Below are 27,517 nucleotides of genomic sequence, written 5' to 3'. Positions count from 1 at the left end.
TCATTGAAACTTACATTTAAGTAAGCAGTATATTCTTGTGATTTTGAGTTCGTTAAGTATGATATTGTATTAAGCGACGTTCTCGTATTGCATGGGCAAAACTTACATACAAACAAATCCATTGCTTTCAGTACGTACCTAAATTTAGTTATAAAATTTAACAAACGGTTTTATTAAGTAAAATCAACTAAAATCCGTACTTTGTATAACAGAAATGGAGATTCTGAGGTAAGCAGGAAAAAAACAAAGTGAAAATACGCTAATAGAATGAATTAGCACAGTAATTGGAGCAGGATATCCGATATATAGAAGCTATTTGTTGCTTGAGGTACCCGCAAAAGCTAATCAATTGATCCCAAAAGCTTTTCAGATTCGTAATAATGAACCAAAAACTGTTGGTAAGTAATTGAACTTTTCGTTCAACAAGAGTGTAAACTAGAGGCTAACTCATTTAGATGAAGAGCGTCGTCGATTGATGGCTTACTGGTGCGTTTATGGATGTGTCACTTCAATTGAAGGATTGGTTGGCAGCTATATACGTTGGGTTCCTTTTTACAGCACTGCCAAGGTTGTCCTGTGGATTTGGTTATTACACCCCAAGACGCGCGGTTCAGAATATGTGTATCAAACGTACATTTCGACCTTCCTTCGAGAGCACAAGGATACAATCCAGGGCTTTCTTGAAAAGTTAGTTCAACTAAGTAACTCTGAACAACTTCTGATTAATTCTTGGGGATTTTTACGGTCCATGATTGATTATTTCCCCAAGGGAGATACTGCGGCTCCGGGTTCTAAGAACGATGCTCCCAAGAAATCTTCCTAATGTAACGAAAGTGAAATATCAGACATCGGGTATACTTATGATTTCTACACGGTTTATGTCTGGTTCGGCACCTCTTTGACTTCTTCAAAGTATGATAATTAAGGATTAAACTTACGGGGATTTCATTCAATGATTTGCATATGTACGGGTTTAATACAATAGGTTTCATGACACGGAAAGATTCGTAGAAGTAAAAAAGATTAAAGAGCTGGTGGTTCCAGTTTCGATTAATAGTTAGAAGATGGTGTTATAATTAAGCCAACCGTAGTTACAAATAAAGAGAAATATCAATTGCAACAAAGTAATTATAAAACTAATCATTCTTTGTAAGGATAAGTGAATCTGTCTTCCTTTCTGCGCCATAATTTACGCTTTTTCTTTGTCATGACATTTTCGACAAATACTTCCGTGCAACGCTCACGTTTAAAAGTACGAATAAATCTCGGATCCCATAGTTCACTCGCAACTCCCAAGTCTTTGCAGCATCTCATTAATGCATTTGATTTGCAACCCTCAGACGCTGTAGCAACTCCTTCAGGATCAAAATAAGTTTGCTCACCTCGAGCAACTGACACAAGCCGGCCATGGCAAACCAGAGCATACTCTCTAGAAACTGATTTACTTGTAACAGTGGTGTTTCCACGAGGGGCAAGTCCCCATCCGCCGGGGCCAAAAGCACTGTTTAAGATTCTTCGGTATTTGATTTCAGGTAGATAAAGGATTCCATCTGGTTTTATTTCCACGTCTTCCAGTGAAAGTGGAGCTGTAAGAGTACTACTAATCTCCTTGCTAAAAGGCTGTGCTGACAACCCGTAAAACGAAGTTTGCCAATTAGGACCCATGTCCGGTATGTTTGCTTCCTGTACATCTGAACGAAGCTCATTTTCATTTTTTAAAGTTTTTTCGGTTTCGTTTGTTTTTGGAGGAGCTGTCCTATTTTCAGCACAGAAACTAGAAATATGAAAAGGACGATGATTCAACCATATGGATGGCAAGCTTGGAGATGATCCTGGGATGCTGAGTTGTTTTAAACAGCCATTGGAGTTACACAGCTTCTTGGAAGTTGCGTTCCTTGTAATTGCAAAGACTAATTTTGTATGTCTCATAGTTTTTTGTTTTTCCTGAATCTTGTTGTAGTTTCCTTACTACGAAATCAAAATGGACCACTTCGTCAAGTGTAATCTAAACATAAGCTTATAGCAAACGATAGTTCATCGTGTTTATTTACATTCAAATTAATCAGAAATGAATACGAGTTGATTTTGTTTCAAGAAATGAATGCGTTTGATTCTTGTTCTTTCATTCTGGTTTCATTGTTATAGAAGGATTCATGGCTAAAAGTGAACAAGCGCCGAAATTAGTGTCCAACAAGCCAAACAAGCATATTTAGTCTTTCAATTAGGCCCCATGTTCTTTGGTTAATCCATATGAAAAATCATACTTGGGTTCATTGGATTGCTCTCAGAGCGATCATAGAAAATAAGTTATACGACAACGACGATGCCAATTATAAATGGTATTATTGGACGCCTTTACATTGAGAATCCGTGGGAATGAGCATCATTTCTGTACTCTTTAATTGCGAGTTGAAGAGCATCCAAAAATCACTTATTACCCAACACTACTAAATATATGTTAACAGCCAATTTCGGTAGGTTTAGAGAAAATCATGAATGTTCTAATATATAATGGAAACGGTGTTTCAAAAGCATGTTTATCACGAACTTTTCAATGCCTTTTTCCTTTCGTTGTGCCACAATATTCTATGCGATTTGTGGACGCTTGTACTCTAGAGCATGATCCTTGGCCAAGTAATACCTCTCTTCTAATAATACCCGGAGGAAGAGATTTGGGCTACTGTGGTTCATTCAATGACCTTATTTATCGGAACATTACAGATTTCGTTCGTCGGGGTGGAAGCTACCTTGGTCTTTGCGCGGGCGGCTACTTTGCGTCAGCCAATGTTGAATTTCGAATGCCTGACAAAGATTTAAATGTCATCGGGTCAAGAAAGCTTCAGTTTTTCCCAGGTACTTGTGCCGGCCCAACGTTTTCCGGATTTGCCTATGACAGTGAAGAGGGTGCAAGGGCCGCTCCTTTAGCATTAGAACAAATGGAAGGTTCAAATTCGGCAACAACGACGACGACGCGCATTTATTACAATGGAGGCGGATCATTCGTAAATGCTGAAGCCTATCCCAAGGTCCGAGTTGTAGCACGTTATGCCGAAGTGGAAAAAGAGCGTTCAGCAGCTATTATTTATATACCCATTGGTAAAGGGCATGTCGTCTTGACAGGAGTTCACCCAGAGTTTGGTGCAGATGGTAATAATACACTGGACGAACACGATGAGCCAGTGCGATTAGAACTCATCGCACATATGTTAAAGCTTCTAGGGCTTAGGATTCCCAAAAATATTTCGGAATGCTGTGTCCAACCAAAGGTGACGGATCAGTACTTATTTCCTTGTAATGAATCCACAAGTTGGCTATTTAATTGGTTCAAAGAAGATAAAATCCATAATACCCTCTGTGATAAAACCTACGACTTTCATTTTAAAGATGTCTCAGACCGTCATACACTACCGAACGCTTCGCCGTCGAATCATGATTCAAATGATGACTTAAACCAAGAAACAAAACCATCTGTCTCTATTTGTTCTGGTAATGAGGAAATCGAATACGAGCATACAAAGTCCCACTTTGACTACAAATTGTATCAAAAGAACTTGAAAGATTGTCATTTTGGCTCGCCCATTCTTATTTCTCCTGTCATTCGTTCAACCCAAACGCTTTTTGATAGCAATCCAAAGTTCCTTGAAAGGCTCCCTACAGGATTTACCGCATTTGCTAATTACCAAACTGCAGGAAGAGGAAGAGGACAAAACATGTGGGTTTCCCCTTATGGAGTACTAGCATTTTCTTTTATTGTGAATGTTCCATCCGAAAATTTCAGTACAACCCCAGTAGCTCTCTTCCAGTATCTTATGGCCCTTTCTGTCGTCAATGGTGTTAGAAACTACGCCCCTGGTTATGAGGATATTCCCGTCTTTATTAAATGGCCCAACGATGTTTACGCATCTGTCAGTGAAGGTGAATCTTTGCACCAGGAAAAGAGATATACGAAGCTTTCAGGAATAATTGTTACATCTACATATGAAAACGATGTCTTACATTTGGTGATCGGATGTGGAGTGAACGTGAGTAATCTGGGACCTACCATATCTTTGAATACACTAGTCGACGAGTGGAACAAGCAACATCCAGAGAGCCCTTTAGAGTATTTCCGGTTTGAGATTTTGTTAGCTAAGATTTTTAATTACTTTGAGCATTATTATTACACACTTCTTCGAGATGGGTTTGCTCGAATCTTGCCAGAATATTATCAGTATTGGCTACACAATAAGCAGATCGTCAATTTGCAAAGTGGTGAAAAAGCTAGAATTAAAGGAATCACATCTGACTTTGGTTTGCTAATTGCTGAGCTTCTCAATCATTCCGGAGTTGCTTATGGCAATAGTATTTACCTACAGCCCGATGGAAACAGCTTTGATTTGATGAAGAATTTAATTACCAAGAAGACATAGTATTCTATCTTTTAGATTTCATCTTTATTAATATAGCTTGTACAATTTCAGTCTTTTAGAATTTCATTCAATGATTGCTTACGGTTATCACTCTTGAATTTGGGCTGGTTCCATAATCTCGCCAAGTTTTTAGATTCATTCATCGTCTATAATAGGTATTTTAGATCTACCATAAGGACATGCTGTCTTTTTTCTACATAGTGTAAACAAATTCCCATAAATTATGAAGTAGGAAAAATAGAAATAAAAATTTGTAAGAATATCAAGAGAATAGAAACCACTTTTCTCATTAACAGGCTACGCATTGAAAGGTTATAATGTGGAATTAAGAGGGATAATGGTTTTGCTCCAAGGCAACCATATCACCTAGAGCAGTTGTACGCAAAGATTGTTCATCAATAAAGAGATCAATTCGCTAATCAAAAGTCGCCATAACTAAAATTCTTTTCAATAATGCCCTCCTCGTCCACGTCCGCGACGATTTGAAGGATTCATGTTTCCATAACCTCCACGGCCGCGTTGTCCACGGCCACGGAATCTCGATCCACGAGTTTCACGTTGCTGTGCTTGTTGTTTTCCAACTTGCTCCAAAACCTCGTCTTGAATTCGTAAGTATTTAATCTGTTTTCAAGTTAGTTGATACAATTCTACCATCGTCAAATTACATACGTTATTTCCACGGATATAGCATTCAGGAAGTCGAAAGAATCTATCACCATCAGGCATAGTCCGTATAACCTCGTGTAGAGTCAGGTTCATATATGTATCACATTTTTCGAGATGGCCATTGAAGGTTTCGCCGTTTTTTAGCTCTACAAGTATAGGCCTACCTTGAGCCGCATTTAATAAGGTTAAAGGAAGCTATAGAAAAATTAGAATGGCATTTACTTCATGCTTCTTACCATTTCCCAATAAAGTAATATGCTTGTTCTATGGCAGTACTTGCGTTTGATGAAGCTCAGTATACGTACAAGAAATGACTTTGAAGGTTATGGTCGAAGTCTAGAAAATAATTAAAAAAAAATACAAAAGTATAGATCTATTATTTTAATAGATATGAAAATTGTGCTGCTTTTTCTTAACTTTAATTCTTGATGTTATCGTTCTACCTTTCTTAGTCTCTTCCTAGTCGAAGGCAACATAAAGAAGGCGATCCTTGCAGACGCTCAATTTCTTTTCTCTAAAGTCCAAACAATCACAAGATAGCCTTTATTCCAAAACAAGAAGAACCAAGGAAACATGGCCGCTGCTAGATCGTGCTTTCGAAATCTATGGAGAGCAAGTAAAGAAGTATTTGAAGGTTGAAAATGATTTCGATTCTACAAAATGCTGGAAGCTAACTACTATAATTTAGGGGACGCTGTAATTCTTGAGGATGCTAGAACTCGCATTCGATCGGGATTTCGTGAAAGTGCTGGGCTGGCGGGGGACCAAGCGAAAGAGAAAATCGAGTTGGGAAACGGGGTTGCTTCTATATTGCGAAATAATGTCGTGCAGGCTGTGAAAAAAGATGACGGTGTCTATTCACTGAAGATTCGTGATTCTACTGAAATGAATGAAAACAAGCATAGAACTAAAACGCTCAAGTACTGAAGTTGTATTGAGAACGAGAAAAAATAAAGGTATACAATAAAAATAATATACGACAGGCCTTTATTGTTAGGGACGTCTGAATTTATCATCTATGTACATATCCATAACTATACGTATAGATGGAAAGGAAACTCAGAAAAAATAAATGGTTGTGAAAGGAAAAGAACTCTTAATTAAATGGCAAATTTTCACTTCCTGAAGCATAGAAAAGTATCCTGTTGCGAAATTACTGACAATGAGCTTGATGAAAAACGAGAAATGATTGAAAATGAGTTACCCAATTGCCCTTAGTAGTATTCAGGGTATAAATAACAAAAGCTAAATTAAGAAGTTAGAAAAAACACACACACAAAGAGGAACGTACACTCTATGGAATATAGTCTTGCCTTTCTCGGATGAAGGACTGCAGCAAAAAGAGACGGCAGCTACTAAATTACAAGAAGGACAGCTCTTAAATATAAATAAAAGCATGCTAAAGCGATCCATCTATTCATAATCTTCACCGCTTGAAGAGTGTCCAAAGAAAATAGCCAACTTTCATCGACTGAAACAGCGGGAGTCATTAGCGAAAGATAGACAAGTTAGCAAGACTTATTCATTCTCAACGTCTGGAATAACGAATGACACGTCTTCACCGTTTTCAAGGTACGAATCTTGCTTAGAAGGCAACCTCGTCGATCCCATAACGGGAGGTTGGTCGTAAGACACGTTTTGTAGGCTTTCCTGGCCAACTACACTTTCATCGGCAACTTCATTGATCCAACCACGTCTGCGTACCTTGACTGAACGTGTGGATCCTAGTCTGTTCAAGTACGATATTGAGTCATCGAAGGTAGCTCGTGGATATAATTCGTGTGTCCAAATATGATACATGGATAAAATTCTTTTCAAGTCCCCTAACTCATGGCCCTTTCCTTTCAAATTCACCTTTTTTCTCATACGTTGAAGCTTCGGAATGCCATTCTCAGACGCTAACCTATTTAAATTCTGTTAGCTTACTACTTCCCTCACAGTTTAACCTCATTCCATTGATTGCAATTACCTTTCTTCATCAAACTTTGCAATCTGTTTACGTGGACGCTTCACTGGAACGTCTTTTTCTTCTAAACCAAGATCAAAGCTTTCATTATCATTCTCGTTTTCCTTTTCAGTATTTTCTCTAGGCAATGCATTCTTATCACTTATATTTGTTTTCTCTCTTTGTTCAATAGAATTTGGAGCTGCCATTTTGGAGAACTGAGTTTATATGTAGAGGTAAGAGGTATTTTACTTTAGTGGTATTAGTCTTCTCGAATTTATAAAAATTGGAATGAGCTCTGATTTCTTTTCTTTTTTGATTTATTCCTATTATTTTTCAACTGCATCGGAGTCTGTCCAAATACCCAAAAAAATGTAAATTCTTCTGCCATAGATTTCAGGTCATATAAAACTTACCTTTATGTACTATTAAGTACAATTATTATAGTTGAAAAATGAAATTGTATGTTCGTTCATAGAGCTTGGCTTTCAAATTACTCACTTCAAAATGTTGTTGAAGAAGTATATTTAATATGCGAATTCTTGTCCTTACTCAATGACACTACGTACTGGTTTATCTAAATAAAATAAAAAAATTCTAACGCGTATACTTCTAAGAGAAGGTGTTCCGTTTCTAATTTTTTTTCTCACCTTTCTTGGTAACTTGCTTATAGACAGTATGGCATCGAGATACCGCGTTGAGTATGCTTTGAAACAGCATCGAAAAGACAACTTTATAGAATGGATTAAGGGACTATTAGCTGTCCCGTTTGTCTTACATGCTGGTAAACCGTCTCAGAAAGAAGTTACGAAGGCAAAGGAAGAAGAAACTTTGGAACGTTACGCTCGAATTTTAAGAGACGTTGAATGCCTAATTGAAAGTCATGGTAAGTATATTTGATCCCTTTTAAGTTTATTAGTTCGGTCTGCTAGTAGCAACTTGGAAGAATATATTGGATAGGTTGTCTTATTAACAACTCATAGTTGAGCTAACGGCTCAAGGTCGCCATCATAGCCAGCTAAAGATGCTTGTGCCAACTATTACTTCTTTTTGGACACCATTACCTTTGGTTCAGGCTTTATACGATCTCGAGCCAAAACTTTGTTTGGCTAAACGTAGTTTCGTGGCACCTAGCTTTAACGATGTTCGTACAATCCTAGGTGGTGCTCAGCTCCGCTACCTTGCTCAGCATAGCCTTGAGATGGTTAGCTTTGATGGTGATGTAACTCTGTATGAAGATGGACAACCCTTGCTTGCTGACAATCCGGTTATTTCACGTTTAGTACAACTCTTGTCAAGAGACATATATGTAGTAATCCTAACTGCTGCTGGATACCCTAGTCCTAGTGGAAAGGAATACATGGATCGGTTCTCAGGTCTATTACAAGCGATTGAGGACAGTGATTTGGTCGATACTCAAAAGCGAAAATTGCATGTATTGGGCGGTGAAAGTAACTACTTGTTTGAATACAATCCGCTCCATGGACTACAATGGGTAGAGCCAGAGTCCTGGATGCTTCCCATTATGAAGACATGGCCGGTCGACGAAATCTCTCAATTATTGGATACTGCTGAAGATGCTCTTCGTTCTTGCATAACCGGTTTAAACATCGATGCTAAAATTATACGTAAGGAACGATCTGTTGGGTTTGCACCTTCGTTAGGTCAAAAACTGAGAAGAGAACAGCTAGAGGAAACAGTTTTGGAAGTACAGACAACGCTACAATTAATGAATTTCTCTGTTCCATTTACTGCCTTCAATGGAGGAAATGACATCTGGTGCGATATAGGCGACAAAAAGCTTGGAGTTCATTGCCTTCAATACTTCTTCGCCATTTCGCATCCTTCCAAATGTTTGCACGTTGGTGACCAGTTTCTCTCCGCTGGTAATAACGATTACAAAGCCGTATGTGTTTAAAGTCTTCAAAAAACGTAATGAAAATTCATTTACTAACTGAGTACAGAGATCTGCTGCTACTACCGTTTGGGTATCAAGTCCTTCGGAAACTGTAGAGTTTTTAGACTATTACTTTTCTCAACTACCTTATCAACCCTGATGTATAGTTTTCCGATCAAGGCATCTTGAAGCTGAATCCCGCTTGGAAGAGTAAAGTGGTTTGAAAAAAGTTATCTTCAATCGTTACAGCTTAATACTTAGATGTTTGTTGAGAGAAAGAAAAATCATGGAAGCACTAGAATTCATATGTCAAATGTGTATACCAGTAGAGCCAAGCAAAGTATATAATTTAGAAATCTTTGGGTTTCGGAATAAGACTAAATACATAATATACTAGAGAATGAGTAATACAATTTACACAGCGAATCAAAGGCGAGCAAAAAAGAGAATGCTAAAAGAGGAAAAAAGAAAACGGATCAGAGTATAGAGTTTTAATAATAAGGCAAAGTCAAGGTAGACAACTTTACTGCATATGTGTCCAACTCAATAACCAAAGACAAGATAGATTAAGATCTGAGAACGAAGAATACAGGATAATCCTGAAAAATGTCTACGCAATGGGATCCTCTTCTTTTTTCACTCCTTGCTTTATGTCGCTACCCTCTGAAGGAGATGTGGGAGCGGGTACAGGTTGATTCACGGAATTTTGGTTTTGAAATCGTTCTCTAGCACGGCTCAAGAGTTCTTCTTGTTGGCGTAACAGTTCATCTCTAGAGACTCCGGATTGTTCAAATTTGCTCCCTTTTTTTTCACGATTCTAAAAATGTTAGTGTTTTTGTAAACTTGACGTGGATCCTATAAATACCTTTTGTTGTTCTTTATGTTCAGCTGCAACTTCTAATACCTCACTGATATATTCCTTAAATTCCAAATTCTCTAGTGCTTTAATTATATGCTCCGCAGCAATAGTTTTTTTGCTTTCCTTTTCGCATATCTCGTTGGCCTCACTAGAAACGAGGTGAATAAATTCGACGCAGCACTCAATTAATAAGTCCCTGGTTTCTTTTGTGAATGTAAGGTCTTCTGGAAGCATTTCAGAAACCATTTTTTGAACCGTAGCTTCGTCTGTTAGCATATCTGTGGCTTCTTCCTCTTATTTATTGCTGCATACCCTTTGGCAAAGACAATTCATCATCTACGAATGCATCATTCATTGTAGACTATGTTATATCATGAAAGCCAGAAACTCTTTCGTAAAGTTCAAGTTCCCATATAAATTCTACTATAGACTTAGTGAAGACTGTTTACCAGTAGGGAATAGTGAGTGTGTTCCAGTTTGCTAATTGAATGTATGAATCATTGTAGAATTTGTGAAAAAGATGTAAGAAAAATCACAATTATAAAAAGAAAAGAAAACAGAAAACTGGACACGACTATATTGAATCAACTGAAAAGCTAAGTCTGATTACCCTTGTGATTTTGGGCGACCACAGAGGTGCAAACAGAGCGGATACAATTCTACCGTAATATAGCACTACAGTCTGTTGAATCATAAAACAACTCCTGAGAGAAAGTGTACAAGTTGGACTGCTATAGACCGTTTCTTTTTTTTTATAAACCCTTTATTTTTTGACCAAAGGCAGTCCCGAGCCTTCTTATCTAAACTAATCAAGAAATGAAGCAGTAGGTACTCAAAATTATTTCGCTTTCTCTTTTTACTTTTTACTTGCCAAAGAAAACAACTTCACTGGCCTTCAAAGAACCACGTTCAATGAACATCTTGGCATACTTGTCAAAAACGCCTTTGACAGCAGCGGCACCAGCGTCATTTTGAGCAGAAATGTCAGCAGCAAAAGTGGCAAGCTCACCATCACCGAGCTTAGGCATCAAAGCGTCGGTATCCTTCAGGACAGTATCGACTTGAGTAGGAGAAGGAACATCAGTCTCGCTGAAGTAATTGAAATCCTTCAAAGCGTTCTTAACTATCTTCTTATCACGCTTTTGAGTCTTCTTCTTATCTTCCTTAGCCTTCTTGCTTTGAGCGCTAGCTGTAGCCTTAGCAGAAGCTTCTTCGGCAGCAAGACGTTCCTCCTCTTCCTTTTTCTTTTGAGCAGCGGCAGCAGCTTCACGAGCACCGGCATCGCGTTCCCACTTACGGGCTTCCTTAGCAGCCTTCTCTTGTTGTTTGAAAAGTTTGATGCGGGGATCAGAAGCCAAAGCGGTGTCTACTAATTGGCGGAGACGAGTATTGTCACGAGCCTTGTTCTTTTGACGCTCGGAACGATTCTTCTTTTCTTGATAACGCTTGTTATCACGAGATTCACCATCATCAGGAATGTCCTTGTCCAAGTACTCAAAGGTTCTCCAAGAGTCAAAGTTGTACCAGAAGTTGTAAAATTTTTCAACTTCAGGGCGAGGGGATTCAATAGTTCCCAAACCAGGAGCAGGTTGCTTCTTGGAAAATCTGGCCTCGGCATCGAAAACAGGTGCCCAAAGTTCGAAAAAGTTTTCTTCGGTAGTGGACTCTGGGGCCTCAACTTCAGCATTTTCATCAACGGAATCATATTGACGACGCTTAGTGGCATCAGTAAGAATTTCGTTGGCCTTCTGGATACACTTGAAGAAAGAATCATCATTGATGTTACCGGTAGCGGCCTTCTTATCAGGATGGTGCTTCAAAACCTTCTTCAAATGAGCCTTCTTAATTTGTTCCAAGTTAGCTTTGTAACGGTATTTGGAAAGACCCAAAACGGCATAGTGATCTTGTTGCTTCCATTCTTTGGGGTCGGCACGGAGCATATCTGGGTCTTCTTCCTCATCCTCAGATTCCTCCTTGACTTCCTCCTTCTTTTCGTCTTTCTTCTCTAAGCGCTCATCTTCACTGAAAGTGCGGCCATGTATTTGGCGTCTAGCATGAGCCAAGAAAAAGGGTCCGACAGGTTCAACTGAACGACGGACGACTGGGCTAATCTTTCCGTTAGGAACAAACGAGGCTTCCACGGCCTGTTTAGAAGTAGCAGGGTATAACTTAATGGTTTCACCGGCGCTCATTTTGGTGTTTGGCAAAGGAGTCAATTCTAGTCCTCATTTTTCTCTTTCTATTTTACACAGCGTAATGCTGCGTTGTACACTGTATTACATTAGTAAACAATGAGTAGATCGTAAATTCAAATTTTCAAAAAGTAGGTTCTTGATGAGTAGATATAAGAAGGGATTCTATTTCGAATGAGAATTCTCGATTTGATCGCGTTTTGTTCCAAACAAAAACTCACACCTTTGGGTTCCCTTTCTTCCTCATGCACACTGTCTGTATGAAATCCCATTTTGCTTCTGTGCTAACACTGCACTGTTTGTAGTAAAGTATCTATAATTGAAGAGTATACTTGATTAATAGATCGAGGAACAGTCAAAACAGAATCAAGCCGATTGAACCCATCATAGAATTCACCTTCTGGTGTCGTAGACAGGATGATAATATGTTACTTACATTTCAAAAGCTTCATATTTCTTTGCTCTTCATATAGAGACGCGTTTTCGAGCTTTATATTCATAAGACATTGGCGTTGTTTCAGGGTAAGCTCTCGTTACTTGTTTCTATCCACCGTGTAGACAAATTTGAAGAAGAATTCCAAAAGTCGAGTAAGTAAAGAGGGAAAAGTGAGTAGTGTTTTCAAAGATGAACAATGTCTACGCTGTTTACCAAAGATGATGGATCTTCTATGATTATTGCTGTTTCAAAACTATTGGAAGCCACACCGGGATTCCAGTCAAGCATGGAGGTACGATGCGTTCTTGGCTTTATATGTTAACAAAAATTTAGGCTCATAGTGCAAGGATACTGTTCATAGAATTGAGGGAATTTGATTTACATCAACACGACTTGTATATTGTCCCTGAAGAAACCAAAAAAGCCCTCATTCATCGGGAGTTAAATCGTGTTTTGAATTCAAAATATGCTATACTAAGACGAATTGTAAAAGTTTCCTGGCTTTCTAATTGCATTGAACAACAAAAGCTGTTGCAGGTCGATGCTTTTCGAGTTTTTACAAGTATGGAGCCACAATATATTGAGCAGCCATCACGAAGAAGAGAATATTTTAGTCTTGAAGATGAAAAGTTATTAGTGGACTATGTTCATAAAGCCAATGTTCCCAATTCGGGACTTAATATGTATAAAGAATTAGCTCGCAAGGTACAGCACTGAGGTCTTAAATTTTTTTAAGCCTTACACTTTTCTTTAAATACTAACTGTCAATTACTAGTATCCCCAACATACTGCAGAGTCTTGGCGAGAGCACTATAAAATTATTAAGAAAGTCCTTCCTCCAATTGAAGATGGTAATCTCACGGGTCCTCAAAGCCGAACTGTTAGAATTGTTCCCTCTCAATCGATAAAAAAGGTTTCTTCGGGATTTCCTGACCCAGAAGTACAAAGCACGCCCACGAAGACACCACATATACATCATTATCCTTTTCCTCTGCAACATCGTGTACCTTCGAAAAAAAGATCATATTATCCACTAGAAGGCACAACACCATCTTCCTCTAACAAGCGGGTATCTTCTTCCCTAAGCTATACTAAAACTGATTTGAAACTCTTGGAGTATTATCTTTTTTCTTATGGTAAGGAAAAAAGCTTAGACGATATTTGTTGGATCTTAAACGAAAGTTATTCCAATATACATGCTTTTATTGATTGGAAGTTACTTTACAAATATTTTTACCCACACCTGAATTTTGAGAGCCCAGCTCCTGCATTGGCTCATCTAGAATCAAAAACTCAAGGTGTATCTTTGGAGAATTTAGATGTCGATGACCAAATGATAGAAGAAAAATTTCTTGATCATGCTTCTTTCACTTCAGATACAATATCAATTCAAGAAGCTATCTCTCCAAAGTCTTTGAAAAAGCCAAATTTGACCAACTTCCAAATTCCGAGAGCGCGAACGGTTGATCAACCCACTAAAAATTCCGGTGATTTCTCTAGCTTTCTGGAGTCTCCTTCCATACCTATGTCGGTCCAAGAATCTCCTTCCAGGATACTAGAAACACCCATAAAGAAACCCCTTTCTTCCTTCCCAAAATCCTATGGTAAATTGTTTAATGAACAAGGTATTATCTCTCGAGTTTCTACGAATTCGCCAACCTCAAGCAATACGTTTCCAGCCGAATTGTCTAGTACTTTGAGAGAAGGAAATGTTTTCGTTCGTCCAAATGAAGATTTGGCAATCCCCCCTCTAGACCTAAATAGTGATTCAGAAAGCATTCCATATGCTGATTCAGAGGTAGATGATGACGCCGAATTTGAAAAGCAAGTTATGACTACTTATAGCTCTTCTCCTGTCAAAGCTGAAACAAAAAAAGTCAACGATAATAGAGCCGCATATCGAGAAGCAACCCCGGTCAGTTCACCTCATACTTCAGACTCACGCTCGTTCGTTGACCGATCTAGCACTCCTCCTGAAAGCCCTGCAGGAGGTAATCAAGATGGTGAAACCTCGAATAATCTCTTACTAGACCGCAATCGTTATAAAAAATTAGATCATGGACCCGCCAGTCATTCAAAAAGTTCAGCAGGTGATTACGATACGACAAAAGATGCTACTTTTTCTAATGAAAGAGGTAATTCCTCCTTCTCTTCACTTTCTTCACTAAGAAATACGAGTCTTTTTAGTGCGGAATCGCCAAACTTATCACCGACGAAAATATCACCTCTTCGGCACGAAAAAAAGTCTTTTTCAGATGTTTTGCGAGAATTACATGATTACTTGGTAACGATAGAGTCTTCTTCAGACAAAAAAGAGATCGACGAAGCTATAGACATGATATTACAATACACGCAATCCAGTGAGCAGCAATTCCTTGATGTACTTGAATCCACCGAAGGCAATATTAGTGCAGCTATTGCTAGATTATTAATATGGTCTTGAATTTGCAATTAACAATTACCTTTTTCTGGTTACTGTTGTTTATTTATTTATTGTCGTTTACGTATATGATGAAGTCCATGTGAATGAAGACAGGTTTTTATGGACATAAATGAAATCTTTTCTTGTTCAATATATATATTTGGCGTAAGGAAAGTCAATTATACTTGTTGTAAGCAAAAGCCTTGATTAAATTTTTGGCAATCGATAATTCCGGGGGAAAACGGACTGGAGGAGGCTGAGATTCCGAAGTCCATTCTAGCGAATTCACAAGTTCCTCTCTCGAAAAGAAACGTACATTTTCTAGCTCCAAATCCTTATCCATAGATATTTTAGCATCTTTCTTGGCGATAGCAAAGCAAGCCAGCATCAAGCTTTGAGGAAAAGGCCAAGGTTGGCTAGTATAATAGAGAACTTTCTCAACTTCAAGACCCGATTCTTCGTAAACCTCGCGACTAACAGCTTCCTCAATGCTTTCACCGGGCTCCAAAAATCCTGCTAAACAAGCGTATAATCCTGGAGGATGTCTTGCAGCTCTACCGAGAGCGATTGATTTCATATCATGTGAAAGAACACCCATAATTACACATGGATCAGTTCGAGGAAACTGATAATTGTTGGTACCTTGTTTCGATGGACAAGTGGATGAAGGATTCATGACAGCGTTCGAACACACTAATTTTGTTCCACCCTGCGTAGGCATGTTCCTTGAACCACATCCCGGGCAAAATTTGTATCTAGAAATCCAGTCTAAGAGGGAGCGAGCGAAGGCACAAACACCAGAATCGGAGGCTTGTAATTTGTATCCCTGGGAAAAAATATCACGCAGGTTTACAAAAACCGCACCGCTATTTTGTACAAACTTTTGAATCTCTTCTATTTCTGTTACATCTATGGCGAAAACGTTATTGTGGTCCCACCCTTGACCAGCGTTGCCATTTTCGTCATTACCAAGAAAAACTAACGAAGGTAAAGAAAAGGAATGATTGCTGTATTTTTCAGCTAACTGCTTTTCTGGAATTTCAAAGGGAGAAACATGAAAGTACTTGGAAATTTGGGGATAAGACAAGGTAAAGAGCTTTTCTTCCTTGACAATCACAGCAGGGTTGAGAGCGTTGAAAGGAAGGAATTTGGTGGTGGGAGAACAGAAGGCTTTCTGCATAAATTCTCTATTTGAACGAAGAAAAGCCAGCCGATTTAAATGATTCCCTGCGAAAAATTGAGAAGGCGCCGGCGGCAATCTGTTTAGGTAAACCTTCAGTTAGTTTTCAAGATCTTAAGAACAACCATTGTAAACAATAATAACAGCCAACTTCATTTAGAGACGCTCTTTCTTTCACATGACTAAAGTAAGAAGCCTGAATGGGAGAGCATCACTTGATCATAAAAGCTTTACAAAGTCGATGTTGCAATTTTCTACTTACTCTAATTGCCGAGTCAGTGTAAAACGGTTCATGTTTTCCAAGATTTGTAGTTCTTGATATACTGACAATCTCTTTTCGGTCGTAAATTCAGTTCTTTTTTTTTTACCTGTCTCTTACTTTACTGTAATCCAAAATTGTAATGTCTAAACGATACGCTAGAGGAAAATATTTTGACTGTAAATTGTCTTTACGATGCCTTTATATATGGAAGACGGCAAGTCTACTTTATTACAAATGGTACGTAATAGTAATATCTATATTCCTAAACGACTCAACGATCTGTAATATGGAGAGCGTCAAAATCTGAGACTTTTTTAGGCAAGGAGAAAATATAAGAACGAAAATTGTAGTAAATAAAACAAAATAAAAGCTAGAGCGAATCTTTCAACTTCAATGGTACGTACGGTCGTTCATACTCGTGACGCGCGACGCGTCGCGAGTCTATGAGACGCGTAAGCGTGTATACAGTTTGTTGACAAAAGTAGAATCAAAACAAATCGGTTAGAGGCAAAACAAACAAACAAAAATGAAACTATATAAATAAAGAGTTATCTTTTTTCACCAATTCACTGTCGGCTGCACTTTGACCGCGGAATCATCTTGCTTTCTCTAAAGTAATCAGCAGTTGAAAGTCGCTGAGCTTGGAATCATTTGGAAGAGTCATTGGTTTTCTAGCTCTCCTCATTGCACATATATATATATTAGTAAAGGGGTCTAAACTGACGACCAGTTTACAAAAGCTTATACCCTTATGAGATCGCCGCTAGTAGATCGCAACTCTGGCATTCATAATATTGGAGAAGAGTCAGCGAAGCTTCTGCCTGTACCATTTGATTACAATCGTTCTTCGTCCGAAGGAGAAATTTGCCAAACTACAGCAAATTCTGAATCTTGTATGGACTGGCCTGTTTCAAAAGCAGATATGGCAGGAACACAAAACCTTAATTCTGCAACCGCTACTGCAAAAATTGCACTTCCTGCCACTGCCTTCTCTAATTATTGTCCAAAGCCTGCGGTAAACCGACAAAAGGATGCTCCTCGCACCAGTATTCGAGTATGCAAACTTCGTTATTGGCAACGAGATTACCGATCCGCTTTCCCAAATTTTGTGTTTTATTTGGACAGTATCGACGAAGAGATTAAGAGAAGAATTATTCAAAAAATAAGCAGCCTTGGAGCGGTAAGCAAACTAATTTCATTCAAGTAATAGAAGCTAATGCACAACAATACCAGAATATTACAACGACCTTCTCTTTTGAAATAACCCATTTCATAACAACAAGAACAGTCGAACCCGAAAGATGTCCTCCATCAGACTTTCTGCATCTGGCGAAAAAGGCAAATATGAAAATATGGTCCATTGATAGTATGCTATAAGTTGTTTTGAAGAAATTGCTAACCTTTCAGAACTTTTAAACAGAATTCTATTCACTTTCCTTGACCCCGACAGTCTCGGTAATACCTCTGCCTCCAGCTTGCAAGCACTTTTAGACGGTGAAAAAGTTTATGGGGCTTCAGAAAAGAATTTTTACGTTCCCAGTAAAAATGTAGAGTATTTCCAAGAGAACTTTCTATGTGTAAGAGATATCACTCAGTTTTACAAGCCTATTGTACTTCGAGAATGGGAAAGACCTGCTCATAATACAGAAATTCTTTGGCCGACTTTAGGAATGACAGTTCAAGGTAGATGCCCCTTTAACACTGGACGCAAACGTGAGCTTAAAATAAGCAAGTATAATCATCCAGCGCATGAAATCAGAGATCAAATGTTGAATCAATCTTACAAGCAAAAGATGGAAAATCATGCTGAGCCAGATTCTACCAGTGTCATCGTAAAGCAAGTGATGGGTGATAATACCGCAGCTGAATCCGGTGCACCCTTCCAGAAACAGATTTCAACTGAGCAATTGAAAGCGCCAAATCCATTAACAATGGAAAAGAGGTCAGCAATGACTCCACTGAATATCCTGGAGCCTCGACTTATGAATATGCAGAATTTGATGGCTAATCGAGCAACGCGAACTCCGACTGGTGCTTATGAGGTAGATCCCCTAGCGCATAAGAAGGTTAAGGTGGACGCAAAAGCTGGTTACTGTGAAAACTGTTGCGAGAGATACAGAGATTTGGAAAAGGTATGGATATGCAAAGATCGAGGTGGTTTCTAACTCATATTTTAGCACCTTCAGGGAAGGAGACATAAAACCTTTTCGGAGAACAACGGTAATTTTGCAAGCTTGGACATATTTTTCAGCCAGGTCCAAAGACCGTTACGTTCAAAGTAAATTCGTTAATTCCCTGTTCCACTAAAAAGATAATTTTCAGCAAGCGATTTTAAAACCATGAATGGAAAAAACCAAAATGGTTACCGTATATATAACCCCTTTCTTCACAGTATACCATTCTAAAATTAGTATTTTTTATGAATAAATTATTTGGATAAGCAATCCATTTACTTTTTGGTCTAAAGTACTTCGTTGCAGCGTTGCTTCCCTCTTAAAGCACATTCCGGATCATCCGAGATTCCCAATAGTAGAAAGCTCGTTCGTTATAGCATCTTTGAGCCTTTCGGATTTCAGCTGCATCATACCCTCCTTGGCATGTTCAGTTCCTACGATACTAAGCAGTAAAGGCTCTTTAGACATCAATAAGTCATGGTAGCCTTCCGTGGGAATAGCTGCTATCAGTAGCTTTCCCTTTTCAAATTCGATTATAGTTTCAAAGAGGACGTCCCGTTGATGAGCGATAATGTCATCTGTAGATTCGGCTACTAACGGGCTGGGGTTCGTTCCTGAATATAATGAGTATATATTTCCTGCTAAAGCAGAAGTTGATCGAATTTTCTTCACCAAATCTAATCGCTGGAGGGCATCGTCTGGTTCACCGTAGGATACATATGAAATTAAAGAGCCAGTACTAGTGAATACCCTAGAGAATGAGTTACAAAATTCCGAAAACGATTCCGATGCTTCTAAATACTTTTTGTAATTCTAGACGCACACAATCCAGAAAAGTACCAGTCAAGCATACGCGTTTCACTTACATGACATTGGGCATGCTCTCCTCTACCGCTTGCTTCAATAAAGTAGCCAGTTGTTTCGGCTTTATCATTTTATAATATTAGACGTATGTACAATGCACAAGTCAAATTATAAAGGTGGATTTAGTGTTTGCTGCCTGTTAAGGTAATAATGAAGTACGGAGTAACTATGGGAAGGCGTTGTGGAGGATGATCTCACTAGACTAAAAAATAAAAATAAAAAAGGTTTTAATAAGAAAAAAAGAAATTGTTGTTTTACAATTAAATTCATCCAAGATATGGTACTGGAAAAAGTAATTTTCATAACTATTAAACGTTTGAAGGCTTAAATGTAATCTACTTTTCAAGCATTATTAACATGAACTCTGTCATCATCAAAATGAAGATTTTAGACGTAACGTGAAATGCGAAGAAATCTGCATTGTTTATGAAAAGAAAGTTCGTACACCTTGCAAGTGCGAACGAAAAGCTAGGAAGAGTAAATCCTTCCGCTGTAGATGAAGTAGGATACATAAAAGCCCATAAGGATCTTAACAAAAATTAAATCGGCATAATTCACTGGCATAACAGCTGTTATAAAGCTTCATAATTGAAGAAATGACGTTTAAACCACCAACAATGTTGACATTTAAACGGCAATTATTGAGATTTTAGACAGCCATTAAGCTTCCAATGAAGTGTAGGATAAGGCGTGGTCGAACATTAACAATATCTTCGGGCAAGATAAAAATGACGGCTCCTAACTTACGAGCAATAGAAATAGCCAAACGAGCATTTTGAACGGCCAATTCCTCAGTAGAGCCATCAGTAACGAGACTATAGTCAACGTATTCACTTTTGATTCCATGAAGTACGTCAAGGACGAAGATTCCATTGGATAATGAAGGATCACGGAAAGAACGAATGTGTGAACCTCTTCCTCCTTTAGCAGACATAGAGTTTGCCCAAGCAACCATATCACCATCTGAAAGAGTCTTACCACCACGGCTAAGACTATGCAAGGTCTTGGTAATATTCATGCGCATCATTTGCCAAACCAAAGCCAATGTTAAAGTACGAGAGCCATCATTTATATCGGCTCCTTGGATACCGACTAATGAAAACCCTTGTTCTTTACCTAAATCAACTGCATAGTTGCAGTTTTCCACGGCTTTGAATCGTAACATTTCGTCACCAGAAGCTGGGGGTTTGTTTACCCTCTTCCAATTGACAGTGGTTGGAGTAATTTTATCATAAGCTTGCAACAAAATGCAACCATCTCTCAAATTATTGAAGAAATCATGAATGCTGGGGACGACATCAAGAGAATTCAACCATAAAGTGAATACACGAGCTTCGCGCTCACCTTCGGCATCAAACGGTTCAATCTCTGGCTTCTCTTCTTCGTTCAGGGGGTCCAATCCAGGATGAGTGTTAAACAAATGAGCGACAAAGGCCAAGTTCAGTTTTGGATTGCCGGCAACCATAGCAGTAGCACTGAGATACTTGCGACAGTTCAGCTTCTCTGAGTTTTCTAAAACCTTTTCAGCGCGTTGCATAACATTTTGGATTTGCAAGGGAGCACGTGAGCAAAGTTCAGGGGCTAATTGGTTCAACAAGACAGTATAGTTTTCACCATCGGAAACATCCTTAGAGAAATTGGAGACTCTGCGATGCCAGTTCGCAGCGTTCAAATGGAAGTTGAACCAACGAATCAAAATTTTCTCAGGGGGAAGACGAAGGAACTGGTCTAAAGTCTCGTCTTCTTCCAAAAGGCGGTACAATTCGGGATGAAGGGTAATATCGATTTTACCCAACAAACCACGACGGATAATTTGCCAGACGAGACCTAAAATGAGATGTTCTCTACCTTCTAATAAATCTCCAGCACCAATGTTGGTGATGGAAATACCACCCATGGCTTTGGCAGAGTTGATTACGACATTATTGTTTTCAATGCTTTTGAAATTGTCAAGGGGTTTTTTATTCTTTGATTTGTTCAAAACACGTTCATCAATGGTGTCTGGCACACTGTCATTAATAAGTTTGGACAAAATCAAACCATCTTTGCATTGGTCAAAAAACTCAAAAGTCTCCGTATTGATGGGGATACGTTCGCCAAGATCAGCATCGCCGACAAGAACAGAATTTATATGTTTTATGAATTCTCGGCGTTCTTCCTCGTTGATCGTATGGGAGACACTAGAAGAAGAACCTTTAATAGTGATACGGCCCTTTCTTACCTCAGTGCCTTCAACACCTTTCTTTAAAGCATCGTAAATCTATAAGGACTTGGTTAATAATTGGTTGCGTTTATTTCAGCTACGGAATCTCCATACCCCTACAAAGTCTTCAGCTTCAACACGACCGGACGAATCTATATCGACCTCCCGAATCGCTTCGCGTACTTCATCGTACGAGCCCTTTTTTGAATCTTCAAAAGCCTTGATGGTAGCCGCTTGATCCAAGTAGCCTTTTCCATCGACGTCCAGCCTGTTAAACTGATCCGTGAGGGAAAGAATCTCCTCATTGGAGAGCCCTGTGAACTTCTTTTGAAGCTTTAGAGCTAGCATGTCTATAAGGAAAGCCTTCTACCAAAAAACTATAAAAGAAAAACCACGATTTGCTTTGTCAGTGGTGGTTAGTAGAAGGATTGTCGTTGTCTATAGTGTCCATCATGATGAGCTCAAATGAATATAACGAACCAAAAGGATGTATAACGAAACTTTCTACTTGGGAAAGCATTGTTGGTTGTGTATGGTGCAGCATCAGATAAGTCTCACTCGTTGGTTAATATCCCCTTTAAGATTATTTCTATTACACATTATTATGCTACCCTTATTTAAGTCTTAATAGGATAATGGATATTACTGTATGGAATATGCGTATTTTAATGAGTAAACAAATTTTTGGAAATGGATAATAAACTATGTAAAAGGAATTTACAAGATGATCGGTTCGTAAAAGGTACTGTAAATTTTATAATCCATTTTGATGGCCTTGTTATAAGCATTTCTAATAACCTGTTCCTTCAGTTGAATCTTTGAACATTTGCTAGATAATGCTATATTAAATGGAATTTTCAGATGCCAATTGAGTGACACAGTTTCCTACATTTCAAATGCATGGTAATAGGATAAGAAATGCACGGTAAAAGTGCTACCAATGTTGTTTACATGGTTTGACAAGAGCCAAAAAAGAAGTGACTGGGGAATTCTCGAATAAAATAGGGAAAGAAGCGATTAAAAAAGTAGCACTATTTCTTCGTCTATGGTTCCAACCGTTAAGCCAGTACTATGAGCCTACGCTCTTAGTTTCCATAGGTAGTCACTAGACACTATGAGACATACGAGAAACAGCTACTCTAACTCATGAATAAGAATAGAAAATCTGTAAACGCTGAAGGTTGAAATCTTTTTAAATCAACTCTTCTATTTTTTACACTTGCAGCAAGAATGAAGGGGCATCGACTTCAAAGCTTTTCCAAAGCGTTATTTTAAAAGAAAAAGAAAAGATCGCTTCTCTTACTGAAAACTTTCTTTTCATTGTCTGTACAGTTTGTTTTGCCCATAAACCACAGAGCTGAGTCGCCGACTGGGATAATCTATTGATACTTCATACTTTCATTGGCTTTCCCCGTTCACCAAACTTTACAAATCAACAATAAAAAGATATATGGAATACGACGAAGAAGAAGAAAAGATCTTAAAACAAGTGCTAAGTGCTTTCGTTTTATATCGGAAATATGGCCATACCCTAATTCAACAGAAACGAAAGTTGATGTCTCAGCTTCCTTTTGAGCATAAAGGTTTATTGTTACAAGACAGTGAAAATAATTTTCTGAAACATTTATCTAGACTTGATGATTGTGTGAAGCGAAATAGTGTCGTTGCAGATGCAATTGTCAAAGCAGGAATACCCGTGTTTTATCCAAATTTTGACGTGAACAATGTCCTTCATGTGTCTAGTGAAATGATGCAAAAGGTTTCGGGCACATTAAAACAACTTGCTCGTGATTGGAGTGAAGAATCCGCGAACGAAAGGCAGGCAACATATGTACCAATTCTTCAAGAGTTGGATTCTCTCTTTCCATTGGGCTCGATTGATCGTTCACAAATCCACATTCTAGTTCCTGGATCCGGTTTGGGACGCTTAGCCTTTGATATTGCCGCTCAAGGTACGAATGACTGACACAGTCAAGTCTCAAAACTGAATTACTAACTAGTACATAGGATTTTCTTGCCAGGGAAATGAATTTTCTTATTTCATGTTACTAACTTCACACTATATGCTTAACTGTGTATCTACAATCAATGAGTTTGTTATTCATCCCTATATACATTCTTTTTCCAACCATGTTACAAGAGATAATCAGGCAGCAGAAGTAGCTATTCCCGACGTGGTGCCTTCCGAGTGCCTCAATCATGGAGCCTTCTTTTCGATGGCCGCTGGTGATTTTATAGAAGTGTACGGAGACAAGTCGAGTGAAAATAGATTCCAAGTTGTTGTCACATGTTTTTTCATAGATACTGCCAAAAATATCTTGAGTTACTTGGACGTTATCAAAAACTGTTTGGTAGACGGAGGTTATTGGATTAATGTTGGCCCATTGCTCTATCATTTTGAAAACGACTGCGATTCTCAGCATGAAAATCCAACCATTGAATTAACGTTGGATCAACTCTTATTTATCATGGATTCAATGGGCTTTGAAGTATTAAAACATGATTCCACCGCCACTAAATATATGGGAGACAAGCGAAGCATGTTGGAATGGATCTATCACCCGCATTTTTGGGTGAGCCGCATCCAAAAGGCAAACTTACAGCAATTTTAGAATAAATTGCTTTCTTTATAAACTCTTTCTACATACTAATTAAAACATGGTGTTTTGATGAACATGGTCTACATTGCTCCTGCATTCGTAGCCATAGTGTAATTTACATATTCAATCAACCCTTGACGAAAACCTGAGCCACTCCTCTTGAGCGCTGACCTTCTCTATACAGCGATGGATTGTAAAATTTTTTGTTGAAAGTCAAAAAACAGCATACATTTCATACAACATCATAATTAAAGAGCCTTGTTCATAAATCGTCTCTTACTGAAACAAGTCCACCATTTGCTAGGGTGTGTCTTTTCTGTAGCATAAACATGGGACAAAAGACGGAAGGCCAATTCTTGGCGGAATTGAGTAAGGTAACTACGCATCAATTCTAGAGACTCGGTTAGCCATCAATGGGAAACAAAAACGTATAAAAAGTCTCGATAGAGAGAGCATACCAGATTCCTGAGTAGAGGCAGGAGGAGAATAAAGAGCATTCAAAGGAAACCCAGGAGAACCTGGGATGGAAAAGTTCTCTAGAGCAAGACTGTTCAAGTGACGTTCTGCATCACGGCAGCTCAATCCAGTCAGTTTTCCTAGACATTCACTAATAAAGAGAGTTCCATAAATCAGAGTACGATCGGCAGGGCCCTTAATTTCAAAGTTACGGAAAAAGCAGTTTGCGCGGAAAAGGCTAATACATTCGTCGATGATATCCATTTGATTTGCATCGGCTGAGCGAATAGTAAGCATCTTAAAAAACATTTCTGCACAAATCAAATACAAGAGCTATGCTCGAAAACTTACCTGGATAAGCAGGGCCACGGAATTTTGTTTTCAACGGCAACATGGCCAAGTTGCCAGTCGTTGGAACATTAGGGATGCTCAAAAAAGAAGAATGATAAGCCTAAATCATACGTTAACAACACGATCAGAAACATACGCACTTACAGGCATTGTCTATAATTCTTTGCTGTATGTGTCTCTAGGTAAGTTCCTTTGTCAATGGTGAACCGCTACAGAATAACCTTTTCGATACGATTATTTCGTCAGCGTTTGATTACTCTAACAAAATACAAGTGTAATATATAATACTACCGAAACCGCATTTTATATTTTTCGAATGCTTGTTTACTAGTAAGACGAGCGTACGAGCAGAAGTTTTGTTACCTTTTTGAAGTGAATGAATCGATTCAAATTTTAAAAGACACGGGTATCAAAAGGCGAGCAGTACATTTTTCTAGTATGCCTTCCCACAGACAATTTTTGTAGCATCTATCCTTTTACGTTTTTATAAGCATACGTATTACTCATATTAGTATGCTACTATTTATACACACATATTACTGTTTATGGTTGTATAGTACATATTATCGACAAATAAAGAACTGGAACGTTGTTTATTTTATGGCATTCTTAGGTAAGTGCACTATCCTGGTCATGTAGTAATTCAGAGGGAATATATTGGTTTAGTTTAAATCAACTCCTTTCGGGAGTTTTGAGATTTGTTCCACCTAAATAAGTAAGAAAAAAAAGAAATAAATGGTTTTATATAAATAGATTTTGATAGTGCGTTCAGTATCTTTAATCAGTGAAGGTCCCTTTTGACCTTACAAAAACATTGACAAAAAGTCGCACATTACTTTTCTATTTTGGCTTAGAGGAACTTGTTGAGTGCGTTTCACTTTGTTTGATTTCATTTGTCTTTTATTTTTTTTAATTTGATTGATTAAGGAAGTTTTTATATTCATTTGTTTTGTTGCGATTGTTTCCAAGCATAAACATAAAGCATGGAACAATTAGATAACCGAAAAACCTGTGCTCTTCAACGAATCCAAGAATTGTACCGACTAGGCGATAATCAATATCTGGAGGCAGCAGAACTTGTTGAGAAGGAATCCACTATAAAGGCAAGATCGAAAAGTCCTACTCCTGAACAAGTGGATCGTTACGGAAACTTCCGCAATGATATGGGTCTGGTAAACGTTGGATTCTATAAAGTCACCAAGGATCTTTCATTACAGAAAGAGAGCAATACATTTCATTTGGGAAAAAAACTCATCGGTCGCGATGACTTATCTAAATATATCAAGGATAGTATTTTTTCCCCCATGACAAGGGAACCCGAAAAAGATGAACGGTTACTATCAGAGCGTGAGTTGTCCCGAATTGAAAAGTGGAAACAAATGTGCACTATACATTTTGAGTCTGGAAATCAGCTTCATTCGTTTCGGGTTACCAGAAAATTAATTCAAAGAACAATGAAGGGAATCCCTGATTGCTGGCGTTCGATAGCTTGGTGGTCATTTTTAATGGATAAATGCCCAGATTCCGATCTCGTCAATCATTACTATGTAAGTTCTATTCCCTTTGACTAAAACACAAAAAAACTAATTTTCTGTAGGAATTGTGTGATAAAATATGTGAATACGATGTACAGATTGATTTAGATGTTCCCCGTACTGCGGCTACTCATTTCATGTTTCGTAAACGTTATAATGGTGGTCAACGGTTATTGTTTCGAGTTTTACACTCTGTCGCTTTGTATCTACCTCAGGTCGGTTATGTACAAGGAATGGCTTCTATCGCAGCCACTTTACTAATTTATTACCCCGAGGAAATTGCATTTATAATGATGGTTAATATGCTGCAACGTAGAGGAATGGGTGATCTCTTTTCATGTGGATTTGAAGTCTTATTAAAAGCGTTTGATGATTTGAAGAACGAGTTACAGTACCTACCGTCCGGTAAACATTTGTCTAATATTGGAGCTGAACCGTCTGCATTTGCTACTCGCTGGTATTTGACAATATTTCACCAATGTGTCCCTTTTCATACCCAACTTCGCATATGGGACTTGCTTTTCCTTTTAGGGGGTAATGAAGGACAGACTATAAGATTATTACAAGCATCATCGCTCGCCATAATACGAGGAATGTGGGATACCTTAATGGACGCTGATTTCGAGATCGTTATGCAAGCGTTATCAGGTATTATTCCTATTCAGAACGACGATGCTTACTTGGCCCGCATACAACACTATTGGCAGAAAATGCCTTCTGAAATAGCTTTGAAAAAATAGTAAAATTTGGGCTTTAGTTTCTCTATTTATCTTCTGGGTTCGCGTCACTTTGCATTTGCTTTAAAATTCCATTCGTGTTATTTGGTTTTCCACTTTCTTTATAATGTTGCAGTCTTCTATTTTGGATTCTAATTCGTACCAATAATTTCCTTGATACCACCGGTACCAAGAGTCAACATAATTAACGTTTTATTACTCTAGATTTAGGGAACTCATGAATTTTGAATTCTGTTTGATTTGATACTTTTAAGTAATGTAAGATAACTTTAAGAAAAGACAAAAATTTATTAAACATATTAATAACAAAAACGGGCAAAAAATAACCA

The 27,517-nt window shown here is 38.3% G+C and overlaps 17 protein-coding genes across 17 annotated transcripts; 8 read left to right on the top strand and 9 right to left on the bottom strand.

The window, feature by feature from the left end:
• Positions 1-214: 214 nt before the first annotated feature.
• Positions 215-823, top strand: hva22 (ER membrane organization protein, HVA22/TB2/DP1 family protein; the record flags this gene model as incomplete). Its single annotated transcript, XM_056179865.1, has 3 exons — positions 215-228; positions 277-398; positions 456-823. The coding sequence occupies 3 exons, from the start codon at positions 215-217 to the stop codon at positions 821-823; spliced, it is 504 nt and encodes a 167-aa protein (XP_056034873.1).
• Positions 824-1,140: 317 nt separating this feature from the next.
• mgm101 (mitochondrial DNA repair protein) lies at positions 1,141-1,929 on the bottom strand (the record flags this gene model as incomplete). Its single annotated transcript, XM_056179864.1, has 1 exon — positions 1,141-1,929. One exon carries the CDS (start codon positions 1,927-1,929, stop codon positions 1,141-1,143), a length of 789 nt encoding a protein of 262 aa, XP_056034874.1.
• A 563-nt stretch (positions 1,930-2,492) lies between these two features.
• bpl1 (biotin-protein ligase Bpl1) lies at positions 2,493-4,409 on the top strand (the record flags this gene model as incomplete). Its single annotated transcript, XM_056179863.1, has 1 exon — positions 2,493-4,409. One exon carries the CDS (start codon positions 2,493-2,495, stop codon positions 4,407-4,409), a length of 1,917 nt encoding a protein of 638 aa, XP_056034875.1.
• A 447-nt stretch (positions 4,410-4,856) lies between these two features.
• Positions 4,857-5,314, bottom strand: lsm4 (Lsm2-8 complex subunit Lsm4; the record flags this gene model as incomplete). Its single annotated transcript, XM_056179862.1, has 3 exons — positions 4,857-5,030; positions 5,079-5,270; positions 5,312-5,314. 3 exons carry the CDS (start codon positions 5,312-5,314, stop codon positions 4,857-4,859), a joined length of 369 nt encoding a protein of 122 aa, XP_056037233.1.
• A 334-nt stretch (positions 5,315-5,648) lies between these two features.
• On the top strand, positions 5,649-6,002 carry mzm1 (mitochondrial respiratory chain complex III assembly protein, LYR family Mzm1; the record flags this gene model as incomplete). The annotated part of the gene is made up of 2 exons (XM_056179861.1): positions 5,649-5,709; positions 5,764-6,002. The coding sequence occupies 2 exons, from the start codon at positions 5,649-5,651 to the stop codon at positions 6,000-6,002; spliced, it is 300 nt and encodes a 99-aa protein (XP_056037232.1).
• A 591-nt stretch (positions 6,003-6,593) lies between these two features.
• swi3 (replication fork protection complex subunit Swi3) lies at positions 6,594-7,229 on the bottom strand (the record flags this gene model as incomplete). Its single annotated transcript, XM_056179860.1, has 2 exons — positions 6,594-6,978; positions 7,045-7,229. 2 exons carry the CDS (start codon positions 7,227-7,229, stop codon positions 6,594-6,596), a joined length of 570 nt encoding a protein of 189 aa, XP_056037231.1.
• A 469-nt stretch (positions 7,230-7,698) lies between these two features.
• On the top strand, positions 7,699-9,077 carry isn1 (IMP 5'-nucleotidase Isn1; the record flags this gene model as incomplete). The annotated part of the gene is made up of 3 exons (XM_056179859.1): positions 7,699-7,906; positions 8,004-8,926; positions 8,985-9,077. 3 exons carry the CDS (start codon positions 7,699-7,701, stop codon positions 9,075-9,077), a joined length of 1,224 nt encoding a protein of 407 aa, XP_056037230.1.
• A 450-nt stretch (positions 9,078-9,527) lies between these two features.
• On the bottom strand, positions 9,528-10,131 carry ncb2 (transcription regulator Ncb2; the record flags this gene model as incomplete). The annotated part of the gene is made up of 3 exons (XM_056179858.1): positions 9,528-9,734; positions 9,783-10,036; positions 10,089-10,131. 3 exons carry the CDS (start codon positions 10,129-10,131, stop codon positions 9,528-9,530), a joined length of 504 nt encoding a protein of 167 aa, XP_056037229.1.
• A 508-nt stretch (positions 10,132-10,639) lies between these two features.
• Positions 10,640-11,968, bottom strand: zuo1 (ribosome-associated chaperone, zuotin; the record flags this gene model as incomplete). Its single annotated transcript, XM_056179857.1, has 1 exon — positions 10,640-11,968. One exon carries the CDS (start codon positions 11,966-11,968, stop codon positions 10,640-10,642), a length of 1,329 nt encoding a protein of 442 aa, XP_056037228.1.
• Positions 11,969-12,600: 632 nt separating this feature from the next.
• On the top strand, positions 12,601-14,847 carry rap1 (shelterin complex telomere binding subunit Rap1; the record flags this gene model as incomplete). The annotated part of the gene is made up of 3 exons (XM_056179856.1): positions 12,601-12,696; positions 12,738-13,109; positions 13,180-14,847. 3 exons carry the CDS (start codon positions 12,601-12,603, stop codon positions 14,845-14,847), a joined length of 2,136 nt encoding a protein of 711 aa, XP_056037227.1.
• A 154-nt stretch (positions 14,848-15,001) lies between these two features.
• Positions 15,002-16,300, bottom strand: SOMG_01062 (NADH pyrophosphatase; the record flags this gene model as incomplete). The annotated part of the gene is made up of 2 exons (XM_056179855.1): positions 15,002-16,085; positions 16,269-16,300. The coding sequence occupies 2 exons, from the start codon at positions 16,298-16,300 to the stop codon at positions 15,002-15,004; spliced, it is 1,116 nt and encodes a 371-aa protein (XP_056037226.1).
• Positions 16,301-17,019: 719 nt separating this feature from the next.
• On the top strand, positions 17,020-18,550 carry spo6 (Spo4-Spo6 kinase complex regulatory subunit Spo6; the record flags this gene model as incomplete). Its single annotated transcript, XM_056179854.1, has 4 exons — positions 17,020-17,448; positions 17,502-17,634; positions 17,676-18,400; positions 18,446-18,550. 4 exons carry the CDS (start codon positions 17,020-17,022, stop codon positions 18,548-18,550), a joined length of 1,392 nt encoding a protein of 463 aa, XP_056037225.1.
• Positions 18,551-18,778: 228 nt separating this feature from the next.
• lam2 (Ragulator complex Rag GEF subunit) lies at positions 18,779-19,376 on the bottom strand (the record flags this gene model as incomplete). The annotated part of the gene is made up of 2 exons (XM_056179853.1): positions 18,779-19,193; positions 19,309-19,376. 2 exons carry the CDS (start codon positions 19,374-19,376, stop codon positions 18,779-18,781), a joined length of 483 nt encoding a protein of 160 aa, XP_056037224.1.
• Positions 19,377-19,955: 579 nt separating this feature from the next.
• Positions 19,956-21,857, bottom strand: fim1 (fimbrin; the record flags this gene model as incomplete). The annotated part of the gene is made up of 2 exons (XM_056179852.1): positions 19,956-21,566; positions 21,624-21,857. The coding sequence occupies 2 exons, from the start codon at positions 21,855-21,857 to the stop codon at positions 19,956-19,958; spliced, it is 1,845 nt and encodes a 614-aa protein (XP_056037054.1).
• Positions 21,858-22,959: 1,102 nt separating this feature from the next.
• On the top strand, positions 22,960-24,121 carry SOMG_01058 (methyltransferase, CARNMT1-like protein; the record flags this gene model as incomplete). Its single annotated transcript, XM_056179851.1, has 2 exons — positions 22,960-23,461; positions 23,517-24,121. 2 exons carry the CDS (start codon positions 22,960-22,962, stop codon positions 24,119-24,121), a joined length of 1,107 nt encoding a protein of 368 aa, XP_056037055.1.
• Positions 24,122-24,357: 236 nt separating this feature from the next.
• On the bottom strand, positions 24,358-25,066 carry arc3 (ARP2/3 actin-organizing complex subunit Arc21; the record flags this gene model as incomplete). Its single annotated transcript, XM_056179850.1, has 4 exons — positions 24,358-24,500; positions 24,568-24,843; positions 24,917-25,016; positions 25,061-25,066. 4 exons carry the CDS (start codon positions 25,064-25,066, stop codon positions 24,358-24,360), a joined length of 525 nt encoding a protein of 174 aa, XP_056037060.1.
• An 833-nt stretch (positions 25,067-25,899) lies between these two features.
• SOMG_01056 (Rab GAP) lies at positions 25,900-27,191 on the top strand (the record flags this gene model as incomplete). Its single annotated transcript, XM_056179849.1, has 2 exons — positions 25,900-26,463; positions 26,514-27,191. The coding sequence occupies 2 exons, from the start codon at positions 25,900-25,902 to the stop codon at positions 27,189-27,191; spliced, it is 1,242 nt and encodes a 413-aa protein (XP_056037061.1).
• Positions 27,192-27,517: the final 326 nt, after the last annotated feature.

Source organism: Schizosaccharomyces osmophilus, chromosome 1 (genome assembly GCF_027921745.1).
Source record: "Schizosaccharomyces osmophilus chromosome 1, complete sequence".
NCBI lineage: Eukaryota > Fungi > Ascomycota > Schizosaccharomycetes > Schizosaccharomycetales > Schizosaccharomycetaceae > Schizosaccharomyces > Schizosaccharomyces osmophilus.
Note: the sequence above shows the minus strand (reverse complement) of the source record. Positions and strands in the feature narration are given on the sequence as shown.